Source organism: Lagenorhynchus albirostris, chromosome 1, assembly GCF_949774975.1.
Source record: "Lagenorhynchus albirostris chromosome 1, mLagAlb1.1, whole genome shotgun sequence".
Classification (NCBI taxonomy): domain Eukaryota; kingdom Metazoa; phylum Chordata; class Mammalia; order Artiodactyla; family Delphinidae; genus Lagenorhynchus; species Lagenorhynchus albirostris.
Window position 1 is genome coordinate 177,167,855 of NC_083095.1, and position 12,957 is coordinate 177,180,811.

The following is a 12,957-nucleotide window of genomic DNA, read 5'->3' on the forward strand; positions in this document are numbered from 1 at the left end:
ACTGTGGTACATCCATACAAGGGAATGTTATTCAGTGATAAAAATAAATGAGCTATCAAGCCACAGAAAGACATGGAAGAACCTTAAATGATACATATTGCTAACTGAAAGAAGCTAATCTAAAAAGGCTATGTACTCTATGATTCCAACTAAATGACATTCTGGAAAAGGCATACTGTTAACTCACAATTTATGATTTAAGAACATATATCTCAGTAACAATAATAAATACCACAGGAAAAAAATACTTCTAATTAGAAAATATGTTAATAACCTTAGTTTAGAACTACAAATAAATATTTAACATAAGAAAGTATATATATATATTTTTCATTCTCCCCCAATAAACGCCACGGAGGGAATAATGACTATGATGAATTTTGATGATGTCGGCAGAAAAATAAAATCCAATTGTGTTTAAATGGAGAGCTCTTTCACATACTAATGCAGTTGAGAAGAACAGAAGTTATCTATTGCTCAGAAAAATAACGTGGTGACTTTAAGAATTACATTTCACTTTGCAGTTCTTGCCTACCACTCACTGTTACTTTGGTCAGTGTGGGAATCTGAACAACCAAAAATGAGATACAATATCAGTCAGCCCCAGCAGCCTCTGAACCTGCTCTACATGCAGCACACAAAATATTTTATGTACTTGAAACTGACAGACAGGTTTGAGCAAACTAGGAGAAAAGGAATACACTTTCAGAGTCAACACAACTATTTGATCACTTTATGCACAAGTCGCATATCAAGGTGAATTTTATGAATCACATAATCATAGTGACACTTTTTAATATTGGTTCAAAGAATTAAATATTATTAATATATAACTGAGAAAAAGAAAATGAGTTGTGTTTAATTTTCTGTGTGTGTGTGTGTGTTTGGAGAAAAATGAAATCTGTACTTGATTTAAATATATTCTGCCTCATGCTATAAAACATATTTCACTAAATAAAAAATATATTCATCTGTTACAAGGTAGTGGCCAGCACTTCCTGTATGTCAACTCATCTGGCCCCAAAGAAGGATACACTGCAAGAATCACTACTTCTCAGTGCTTCCCAGCAAGCCTCGGAATGTGTACTGTTCGGTTCTGGTTCTACATGGTCGATCCCAGGAGCATGGGAGTATTAAAGGTACAAAAGGAAGATAGAGATTTGTCTTTCACTGAAATATTCAGAGCATGTGTTTAAACATTTTTTTTTTTTGGTAGGTAGTCAGACAGCACCCATCCTGATTCTATTAACTTCTCATTTCTTTCTGGGGCCATGGGACTTTGGCAAGCAGTGCTGTCATTCATCTTAATCTCATTCAAGATTTATGTCATTCACTGCTGCCACCTGAACTCAATTATGGTTCATGCTATTTAAAAGATTATCTAGAGATAAAAGATTATGGGCAGATTCTACATATATCTTCTAATAACAACTTAGATAGGGACAATGAAGAAATATGATGAGAGGGATAATAATGGAGAGAATTTTCTTCCACAGAGTAAAAGCAAAGCACACTTAAGATTATAAGTATATATCAGCTCACGCTAAAAACAACATACCTGCTTCATTTTTAACTAATTTAATATAAGAATCTGCACCAAATGCAAATGTCTTTAAAGAAACAAGTTTCTACATTTATGCTTCTTATTGCATGAGAGATCAATGAATGAGCTTTTCATTCATTAGGAACCAATTTTGAAATCTTAATTTCTAATTAAAAGATTGTATATCAGAGCACAACATGTAGTGTTATTGCTTTGAAATTATACAGTCATTTATTATTGGGATAAATACAATTTGGAATTTTTGTCTTTATCTCAAACATTGTCCCTTATAAATAATAACAGCTATTATTAAGTGATTCCTATCTTTCTGGCTGTTCATTTTAACTTTATATGTGTTATCAGTTTTAATTCTCACATTCACCTGATGAGGTAGTATCTTTTTCCCAAATTTTTAGTAAAGAAACTGAAACCCAAAGTGACTTAGTAATTTTTCCATGATTACACAACTAGCCAAAAATCTGATTTCAGAGGTCTGACATCCTTTATCCAGCATTGTTTCTCAGATTTTCTGCAGTATTCAGAGATGTCTAAGGAAAAACATGAGGGAAAGAAAGAATAAACGGCCTTATCGATTCTAGCCATTGATAGGAAAGAGAGCTCTTATCAAGTAAAACTAAAAACATGCAAAGAAAGTGGAGGAGTTATATGGATTCTATTTAAATGTCCATTTTCCTAAAGAGAAGCCAGTAAAAACAACAGAAAAAGAGATTCATTTTTAACAGTTTCAATACATGTGAGTCTATATAGATCATGAGAAAAGTTTGCTTTTTTTCCTCATTGTTTTTACATACAGTATGTGAATATTCAGTAGATTAGCCTTTTGCTTATGCTAAATTTTGTCCAGGGTAATTTATAACTACTGATCTTAAAAAAGACTCTCTAACGTGTTGTTTTTACCGACATTTTAAAACATCGATGCTGCAATTGAAGAGGACACTCGTCAATGGTTATTTGTTACACACGGAAGCAAATAAGAAATGGAAAGGCCAATGAACCATTCAATGGAATGCACGCAGATTCCAGTCACTTTCTAACAAAATGTTGCTTCCTCAATTCAAAAACAGTGTCCGTATATCCTTTAGCTCTTCACCAGCTGGTCATTCAGTGCTATAGACTGAATGTTTTTGTCTCCCAAAATTCAAATGTTAAAGTCGAACTAAGACAGTCAACTAGTTCAGCTACCTAGTTAAACAGCCCACTGCTTTAATCCATGCTTCTACAAATAACCTTTGAAATGGAAACGTTGGCCTCAAGTCTTGATTTCTGATAGCTTGCTTTTGGTGAGTACAGGTTTTTCAAACTGGAGGCCAGCAGTTAAGTGTAGCAATGCTTTTATACTCTGGGCTGCCTTCATAGAGGTCTACTGGAAAGAACAGTGGAGGCCAATGGTAGTCAGGTTGACACCCAGGTTTTGTAGAGGAACTGCCCTCCCCTACTCCAGATTGTCTTGGTAGGTTTGACTGTCACCATGGCTTTGTTTTTTTTTACCGCCTCCATAGATGACCCAAGTGGGGTCAATCATAGTCATTTACAGTATTTGATGCAATGTTTATAAGAGGCTTTCTCTTTCTGCTGTGTTGCAAGTCACGAGGAAGTAGGCTAAATCTGGGGCTATTGAAAGCCATCTTTCCCAATATGGGGAGAGAGATTGTGTGAGAAAGAAGCTAGCACACAGAGAGACATAGGACTAAAAAAACAAAGGAGGAAACAGAATTGTGCCTGTTTTGTTTAAATCCTGGAGCCTGCTTTACCTGAGCCAGTAAAATTCTATTTGTTACTTGCTATTGAAAAATTCCTAACTATGACAGGCACCCAAGGAGAAACTGTTTTCATAATGTATCCTTATGTCTCTGACTGATCACAGTTCCTGTGGCAGGTCTCTTTCTCAACTATTGCTTTTAATCTTGAATTATTCCCAGACTGAAAAACTTCCCGAGTATGCCGTATTTTTATATGTGAGTGAATCAATTAAGTGGAAACCCATTCTTTTTACCCTTTAAATCAAGGCTTTCCAGCAACATGCTGTTTGTTCACATGCAAGTTTATTCTTTCTTTTAATCTCTAATTTGGGTATAACGGTGTCACATTTTACAACATTTTCTACGGTGGGGTTTTTCAACTGATGTGTTTCATTTGAAAGAACCTGTAGTTACAGCGTTGGCGAGTCTGATGGACAGATAGCTTCTTACAAAAGGTCTGAGAACCCAACTTTGTGCATGTATTTTCTAAATTAACCAGAAGTCCAACTAATATTATCTGGATTTGTGGTGAGGAAGAACCTCCTCTTTTTCATATTAAAAAGAAATTTTTAAAGAATAAAATAAATGATAATGTCCACTGAGGGCATGGATGTGGAGAAATAGATAGTCATTGCTATCAATATGCAATTATAAAGAGCATTTTGGAAATTAAAAGCTTTATAATTTTTATACTACCTACCAAAACATTCTACATCTATAAATATTTATAAATAAAGATAGATATGCATGATGTTTTATTTATAAGGTTCTTCATCTCACTGTTGTTTATAGTAGGATATATTTGAAACCACCTGTATGTCAAATATTAAGAATTGGTGAAATATAGTACATTCACTCTTACAATGAAATACTATGAAGAAATTAATTCTATGAATGAATAATTAATGATAAAGAGAAGTATTTATGATTCATTAATAACCAAAGTAACCAAATTAACAAATATGTATTTTAAAATGCCATATAAAAATATATCTAGTTTTGTATATGTTAACATATGAATATCTATATATATTAATTTAATAAATATCTGTATCTGTGTGTATATATATATATATATATATATGAAAAATATACGGAAGGATAGACACTAAAATGGTAAAAGTAATTACCTCTAGATGGTGAAATGAAAAGATTTTTTTCATTACTTTTACTCTTATTTATTTTATAATTTTTCTACATTAAACATGTATTACCTTTCTAATGAGAAAAATATATATTTCTAAAGGGTCTTCATGTTTGAAAAGGTTGAAACACACTGCTCTAGGATATGCCATAAATAGGTGACTTCTTGAGTTAATAAATAGCAAATACAATTCTGGAGCATATGGTAGATTATAACTGTGCTAATCTGAAACTATTTCTTACACTGATTACATAAATCCTTTAGAAAGGATATGACAAAGAAAATACCTACAGTGAAGTTTCATGATAGAGCATCTATGAGGACATAAAAATAACAAGGTATTCCTAAAAGAGATTTCAAATTGCAGATTGTGAGAGAATGCTTTCTTGTCAGCACAAATTTTATGAAATTGTATTAAGTGCTATGTATTCCTTGCCCTTCTATGCTCTGTTCTGTATCCCAGAGAACTACACTTTCCCGAGTCCTTTGCTGTCTGCATTCCTGAATAAGTTTGGCCAACGGAAGGTACTGGCCAAAGATCTGAGGGCAGGAAGAGGAGACAAGCCTTCCTCCTCTCTCTGTCTCTCTCCCTCTCCTTCTCTCTGTCTCTCTGTCTCTCTCTCTCTCTCTGTCTCTATATCTATATCTCTGTCCCTGTCTCTGTCTCTCTGGCTGAGTTTCTGCTGCATCTCATCTGTGACTCAGTTCCCCTAGAGAGTCCCTGCTTCCCTGGCTCTGGCTCCCACCAAGGATGCCTGCCAAATGCCATCTTCTTTCAGCAACTTAGCTTCACTACTCCCTCCCTTTGACCCTCTAGTTTTCGGGTTGGAGACATCTTCCTGTACATACTAATCTAGAGGTTGCCTCATAATTTCCTTGGTAGTTTCTCATATCTTCCATAAACTTGGTACCCATTCCCTATATTAAAGGTCCTCTATTTGAAATATGTTAGTTTATATTTTCTAACTCAGCCCTGTCTAAGTGCCACCCCAATGAAAACACAAATCTTTTGAAGACATTAACTGATAAAACAATGAAAAATTTTGAGTGAGCTTCATTCAGTTTAAACTTGTCCTCCTTACATTAACTTATTAAAAACTTACTGTTTAGTAGAGGGGACAGAAAACAAATTTAAGAAACACAAATAGGAAAACTTCAATTTGTGATACAATACTCTGGAGCAAAGTAAACTGTTTTCTGTTATAAATAATTCCTCATGGTCTGCTGAGAGAGTTATTTTATATTGAATGGTAAGAAAGTCTCTGAAAAATACGAAGTTTGAATTTAGATTTGAAAAACCAGAAAGATCCATTCTTGTGAATAACTGAAGTAAGAATGTTCTAGGCAGAGGAAACAAGCTAATGGAAAAGCTCAAAAGTGGGAGGTATCTGAAGGCCAGTATAGCTGGCACAAAATAAGCAAGAGAGTGAGAGACGCTAAGAGATAGGTAGGAACCAGCTCCTTCAGGGCCTTGTAAGGATGGTAAAGAGATTAGATTTTATTGTAAGACTCATGGGAAGTCATTGGAGAGTCTCTTAGCTTAGCCTGCTATAACAAATTAACAAGGACTAGATCGCTCAAACAACAGAAGTTTATGTCTCACAGTTCTGGAGGTTGAGGAGTTCAAGATCAAGGTATGGGCCAATTTGGATCCTGTTGTGAACCCTCTCCCTGACTTTTCACTGTGTGCTCACCTGTCAGAAGGGGATCATCTCTCTGTGTCTCTTCTTATAAGGACACTAATCTCATTCACAGGGACCTCACCCTCATGAGCTAATAACCTCCCAAAGACCCTACCTCCCAAAACCAAAACATTGGGAATGAGGGCTTCAACATATGAATTTGAGGAGACTCATTAAGTCCATAGCAGAGAGTTTAAAATCGAGGGATAATAACACCTCATTTGAAAATTTAGAAGATCTGTCTGGCTGCTGAGGGGGAAAAGGACAGGACCTGGGGGTAAGAGGAGGCCAGAAAGTGGAAGTGAAACAGGGAGACAAGTTAGAAGATGATTTCCAGGGGTCTCTGGCAGAGAAGATATAGCTTGGTTTAAAGTGGAGTATAAGGATAAACTGGAAAACAATTGCTTCAAATAATGAACATGACTTAGATCTTCACTGGCATATTAAGATTATTTTCTAAATAAAGCACACTTTAATTGTATTAGTGTATTAGTGAAGGACATCATATAAAGCTAGGGCAGTCAAAGAAGACATACAGTTGATGAGATCAAAGTGAAATTCAATTATGACGTCCCTATTACTTTTTAGGGTAAAAAGCCAAATAATTCAGTTTTATCCCAGCCTGTAAAGTAGAGCGCTGCATGATGGAGGAAATGTTTTACGGGAACTGGAAAGCCTGGTAGTATAATAAGTGAATAATATTCAGGATAGTGAATGAATAATATTCAGAATAATAAGATATCTATACAGGCATCAGTATCCCTTGATTCACAGGCTCACAAATTATGGAACCATGCTAATACATACTTTATTTTCTAGGTCAGTTTCTTTCTGTCTTTCAATTACCTACCTACCTATTAAATTAAAAGCACTCTTTAAAATGGTTCTGGTCTCTTTCTGATTCACATTGCCAAAAGAACCCTAAGTGAAACCCAATTAATTTCCCATGAGATTATTTAGTTTCAGTAGTTCATCTTTCTAGCTTCTGGCTTGTTCTGATATTTAATGCTAGCTCAGGTGAGTTATTTAATATCTATGGAAAGAGGTAAAGTTTGACACAGGACAAGAGAATGTCTCTGCAAATGACTAATATCCTTTGATTACCCCCGACTCATTTTTTAAAGATACGAAAAGGAAGTGAACTTTTATAATTAATACTTTTTGTAATTTATAGAAATTTCTAATTGCTCAGGGGGGAAAAAACGAACTATTTCCTAAAACTTCTTTCAGTGTTAACAGATGGGTTAATATATCTAAATGGGCTTCTAGAAGGCTATTGTTCATATATCAGAACAGTTAGCCACCAGGTTGAAGTGGTCTTTATTTTAAAGTTGAGTTTTAGAACTACATGATTCCTGCTAAAACCTATGGAATTTAGCATGTAAATGTTCCATTCGGGAAGCCATTATTGAGGTGGCCGCATGCTTGTGAATTCTGCTTTGTTTTGTTTTAATGTGATATTTAGGAAGATAGTAAGATCAGAGAAAAAAAGAAAAAAGCCGAGAATAATATCGGAGGGTTACTGTATGCCATCCACTGAAGTCGTTTACATGTATTGATTGATCTAATCCTCACACCTTCCATGAGGCAAGTAATGACATTACCTACATTTTAACAGATGAGGAAAATGAGATACAGAAAGCTTCAGGAACTTGTTCAAGGTCACAGAGCTATTTATGAAATGGCTCCAGCATATGCTTTTAATTACTATGCTTACTGCCTCTCAGAACTAGATGGGGTTTTTATGGCGTATTTTATTTTCCATATTTTATTATTCAAAATCATCTTTTATTTCCTACCAATAGTTACTGAAATCTGGTTCTTTAAAAGGTGCTTTGCATATTTCCGGTTCTACATATTGTAGTTTTCAGTATAAATTTGATTTGAATTACAAATGTAGCAAAAAACAAAAAAAATTGGTGTAACAGTTATTTAAATCGTCCTCCTAAATGTGTAGTGTGTGTAAGGTGGTGTGGGAGATGCTTTCGGTGTTTCTTTTTCCTATAATTGCCTGTGTGATAAACCATTTAATCCTTCTGTGCTGCTGCTTTTGATGATTAACTTGTGAATGAGCCGTTCACCACGGATAAGAGCTACCAGACTACATCCTCTTTGTCAAACTGATCCAGGCCTCCTCTGGTCAGTTTCGGAGTCCTCTTGGGTTTGTCATTAGAACTATAGCTGTCCTTTTAGAAGAGTTGGACCTTTCAGGGGCCCATTTTCTAGGATAAATGCAGGAGGAACTTCTGTTTATTCCCTGTGATGTTTCCAGGCACATGAACTTCAGAACGGGAAGTTTAGCAGAGAAGGAAAAGAGTCTCACTTCAATTCAGCCTTGTTTCTTAAATGCAGGATGACCTTGGGCCCTCTGGGGGATGGTGCAGAGGCACAGTGCACCAGCAAGGGCCAGGTACTGTGAGATATTCTGGAAAGGACTTCTGATACATCAATCAGCAACTACCCTTATCACTATATATAATAATATAATCAGAAATAATTAAATAATGAATCAATGAAATATTGTGTATGAACAGTTTCTAGTTAACAAAGGAAATGCATTTTAGATTCACATTCATTTAATCAGGGCACTGGGTTACCACTTAGTGCAATGAAGTAATAATTTACAAGATGGTAACCTGTGTTAATGACTTGCCCCAAAGGTTCTGGTTATTACCATGAGATGTTATGTTACCACATAGATGAGGACCTGGCCCATTTCTTAATTATCACTAGTGCTCTAGAGATTCTTCCAGTGATATGTTGAGTAAAAAGAGAAAGGAGGGGGCTTCCCTGGTGGCGCAGTGGTTGAGAGTCCGCCTGCCGATGCAGGGTACACGGGTTCATGCCCCGGTCCGGGAAGATCCCACATGCCGCGGAGCGGCTGGGCCCGTGAGCCATGGCCACTGAGCCTGCGCATCCGGAGCCTGTGCTCCGCAACGGGAGAGGCCACAACAGTGAGAGGCCCGCGTACCACAAAAAAAAAAAAAAAAGAGAGAGGAGGAAAATGTTAAGTTTCGAAAAGGAAAAAATATATTTTAAAAAGTTGAATATGGGGCTTCCCTGGTGGCGCAGTGGTTGAGAGTCTGCCTGCCGATGCAGGGGACGCGGGTTCGTGCCCCGGTCCGGGAGGATCCCACGTGCCACGGAGCGGCTGGGCCCGTTAGCCATGGCCGCTGAGCCTGCGCGTCCGTAGCCTGTGCTCCGCAACGAGAGAGGCCACAACAGTGAGGCCTGCGTACCACCAAAAAAAAAAAAAAAAAAAAGTTGAATATGTACTTGTATTCATATAGAAATATATATACAAAATTAAATAGGTACTAGTTTGTATGGCATATGCTTCAGACAATTTACACACCAGATTTTTTTGTTTAATCCTTTTCTTTATTATTAGTGCTTAATTTAACAATGCATTTTTTATGATGTTATGTTATTGTGAAAGTTGTTGAGAGGCACTATCAGTATTCGGTCAATAATTTTATTCCTTTTTTATATGCATTTTAACTGTCCCAGACTAACCAGTTCTCTCTCATTCCTGTCACATGCTAAACCTCATGGTCATTATTTCCACAGGTGGTGGTACACTGCTTATCAAAGGCAGCTTTTGAGAACAACATTCGATAGTGTTTAAAAGCAGAAACAATAATATATGCAGATCTCTCCAGGCATAAAGGCTGGAAGTGTGTGTAGGAGTCACTGAGCATACTTAGCACATTTCTGCCCTCTAAACAGACTTGTCGAAGCTCGAGATTATACCCACATTTGAGCATTTCATACTAATTTAGCATAAACATAGCTAGTAATGTACTAAGGCAGTAATTCTCAACGTGTCTCACACACTGCTGTGTTGCAGTCATTTGTAAGATGTGACACAGGTAATACGCAAGAACAGTAGTTAAAATGAACCCAAGTACTTTTTAGTGATTTCCTCCCTTTTTTGAGTATAGATTCAAGATTCTCCCTGTATTATATCAGTGTGCTGTATTTAATCTGACAGGTCTTATTGAATAGAAGAGAAGAAATGTAAGGTTGTATCTGATGTGTTAGGCATTTTGTCAAGCAGTTTGCATGACCCTCAGGACCATGTGATGAGGGACACCGAGGAGAGTGCGTCAAACACAACATATCATCCATCACATAGTGAGAATCATGAGCTTATGTTAACAACTTAGCAAAGGTGGGCACACAGACCTTGACAGCAAAGATACTTGGATAGGACAGGTAGAGGAAATGATGCTGACATGTGCTGTGTATCTTTTATTGTAGATAGTAGACATATAAGCCTCAGGATGGTAAAAAAAAAAACGCTGCTGCAAGTTTCTATTAAAGTATAAATTATCAGGCTGGGATGGCACTACATGAAATGCAAAGGGTGACACTCAGAAGGAGCTAATCGAATATGACCTTCAAATTAGACTTTCCCTTTAGAGTATAATAAAAGCAGGAAAAGAAAAGTGACCTCAGGTTGAAGAGTTATGCTGCTAAAAATTAAAATCAAGTTACCGTTTTAGGACAGAGACATGGGAATTTGCAAAAGAAGGTATTTCTTACCCCTGCCTACAAGCAGGCTAGGTGCAAAGTCACCTTGAGAAAGAACCAAAACTCAGCTTCGCGTAGAAGTCTGGGTCCCAAGCTGAATATTGCTTCTTAAAAAAAAAAAAAACAAATAAACAAACAAAAAAAAAACATTTAACAGATTCATAGTTAAAGCAACTTTTCTTCTACATTTTTATTTTGTGAAATCTGTCAGTCTCTATTTTCTTTATAGATTTTGGCCTTAATACTTTGCTTAGGAAGCCCTTTCCTGTCATAAAATATTCTCATTTTTTTAAGTTATCTCATAATTTTGACTTTTTAGATTTAACTAATTCATCCACTTATAATTGATTTTGCATATGTATGGTGAGAAGTTAGAAATTCATGATTTTCTTTCCAAATAGGAAGCTCGTTCTTCCAACATCACTGATTCAGTACTGTGTCCTCCCCCTGTTGATTTGACATGCTTTCATAATATGTTAAGTTCATATATGCATTTGTAAACTTTCTACAGATGTATGAAAGAATGATTGTTTCTTCATTGGATGCAAAGATAGATGCACAGAGAGGTGACAGAAACACAGAGATAAATTAAATCATAATCCTCTACATCCTTACTCACTGTTATCTACTTAATTTGTCAATTTAGGGAAAAAAGGTATTTTAAGTTCCTCCAGTATAAAGTCTCAGTTTGTCTTTCTGTTCTTATTGGTCTCAGCCCTTATATTTCAAAGCCATATGGTTGAATGCATGAAGAATCAAGACAGTTATAGGTGCTCAAGGAATTATAACTTTTATCAATATTAATTACCTCCTTTATATTTTCCTGAAATCTTATTTTGTCTGTTAATAATATGGACATTCTTACCACTTAAAAAATAAATGCCCTGGACATATATACACTACCAAATGTAAAATAGGTAGCTAGTGGGAAGCAGCCACATAGCTGGTCCGTGCTTTGTGACCACCTAGAGGGGTGGGATAGGGAGGGTGGGAGGGAGATGCAAGAGGGAGGAGATATGGGGTTATATGTATATGTATAGCTGATTCACTTTGTTATAAAGCAGAAACTAGCACACCATTGTAAAGCAATTATACTCCAATAAAGATGTTAAAAAAATTTAAAAATAAAAATAAATGCCTTAACATCTTACTCATCCCTTTATTTTTAACAATCCCATGACTCTTGACTTTAGTTATGTCAGTTATAAACAGCATATGGCTGGATTATTTTTTCCGTAATCTGAGCTTCCGTTTTTTTTAATAAATCAATTCAGTCCTTTCACATATGTACAAAACGTTTTTCGTGTGTGTTTTCTATTAGTCTTTTTCTTGTTTCATTATCTTCCCCTTTACCTCTGCCTTTAATTAGAGTGATTGTATTTCCTTTATTCCTCCTTATTCCCAGTGTTTGTAAGTTTTAATTGCTGTATCTTTTTTCTAAAGTGGACATTTAATTTTTAGTAAATCTATTCAAAATATTTATCCATTTTTATTGAAAATTAATTGCATACTTCTAACCTATCCACCCCTCAAATTAAAGAAGACCTTAGGCAAAATTTTACTGACCTGGCTCATCCTCCCAAACAACTCTATGACTTACTAAAATTTGTTGGAACATTAGAGTCATGGTGTAAATAATTCATCTACTCCCCTGGTAGTCCTATTCTTTAAAATGCCTTAGACCTCACCGGTATATAATTATCAAGTAAGACTATATGTTTTACAGTTACTTTTGCTCACTACTCTTTATTAATTCCTCTGCAGTCCACTATATTGGATTCTTTTTGTTTGATATGTATATCAGTTTGCTCAGGGCTGCCATAACAAAATATCACAAAGTGGGCAGCTTAAACAGGAGACATTTATTTTCTCCCAGTTCTGGAAGCTGATGGTCCAAGATCAAGGAGTCAGCGGTTTTGATTTCTTCTGAGTCCTCTTTCCTTTGCTTGCAGATGTTTGCTTTCTTACCATGTCCTGGTCTTTCCTCTACGTGGGTGCATTTTTAATATCTCCTCCAATGTACAAATTTCCTCTTCTTATGAGGACACCAGCAAGATTGGATTAGGGTTCACCTTAAGGGCCTCCTTTTAATTTAATTACCTCTTTAAAAGCTCTATCTCTAAATACAGTCACATTTTAAAGTACTGGGGTTTAGGGTTCAACATATGAACTTTGGAGGGTCACATGCAGCCCATAGCATGTTTTATTCATAGGTATTTCAGAAACAGTGCATGGCTGGTAAGCTTTTTGAGTTCCTGATTGGCTGAAAGAAACATATCATGGATCCATACT

General features: G+C 36.0%; 1 protein-coding gene across 1 annotated transcript in view; it reads left to right on the plus strand.

Annotated features, from left to right (window-relative positions):
* MALRD1 (MAM and LDL receptor class A domain containing 1) overlaps nucleotides 1-12,957 on the plus strand; it is a 567,689-nt gene that overhangs the window by 416,101 nt on the left and 138,631 nt on the right. Inside the window, exon 32 of the mRNA XM_060121258.1 lies at nucleotides 982-1,139. Coding sequence (XP_059977241.1) covers nucleotides 982-1,139 — 158 coding nt within the window. The remainder of the gene's footprint in view (nucleotides 1-981; nucleotides 1,140-12,957) is intronic.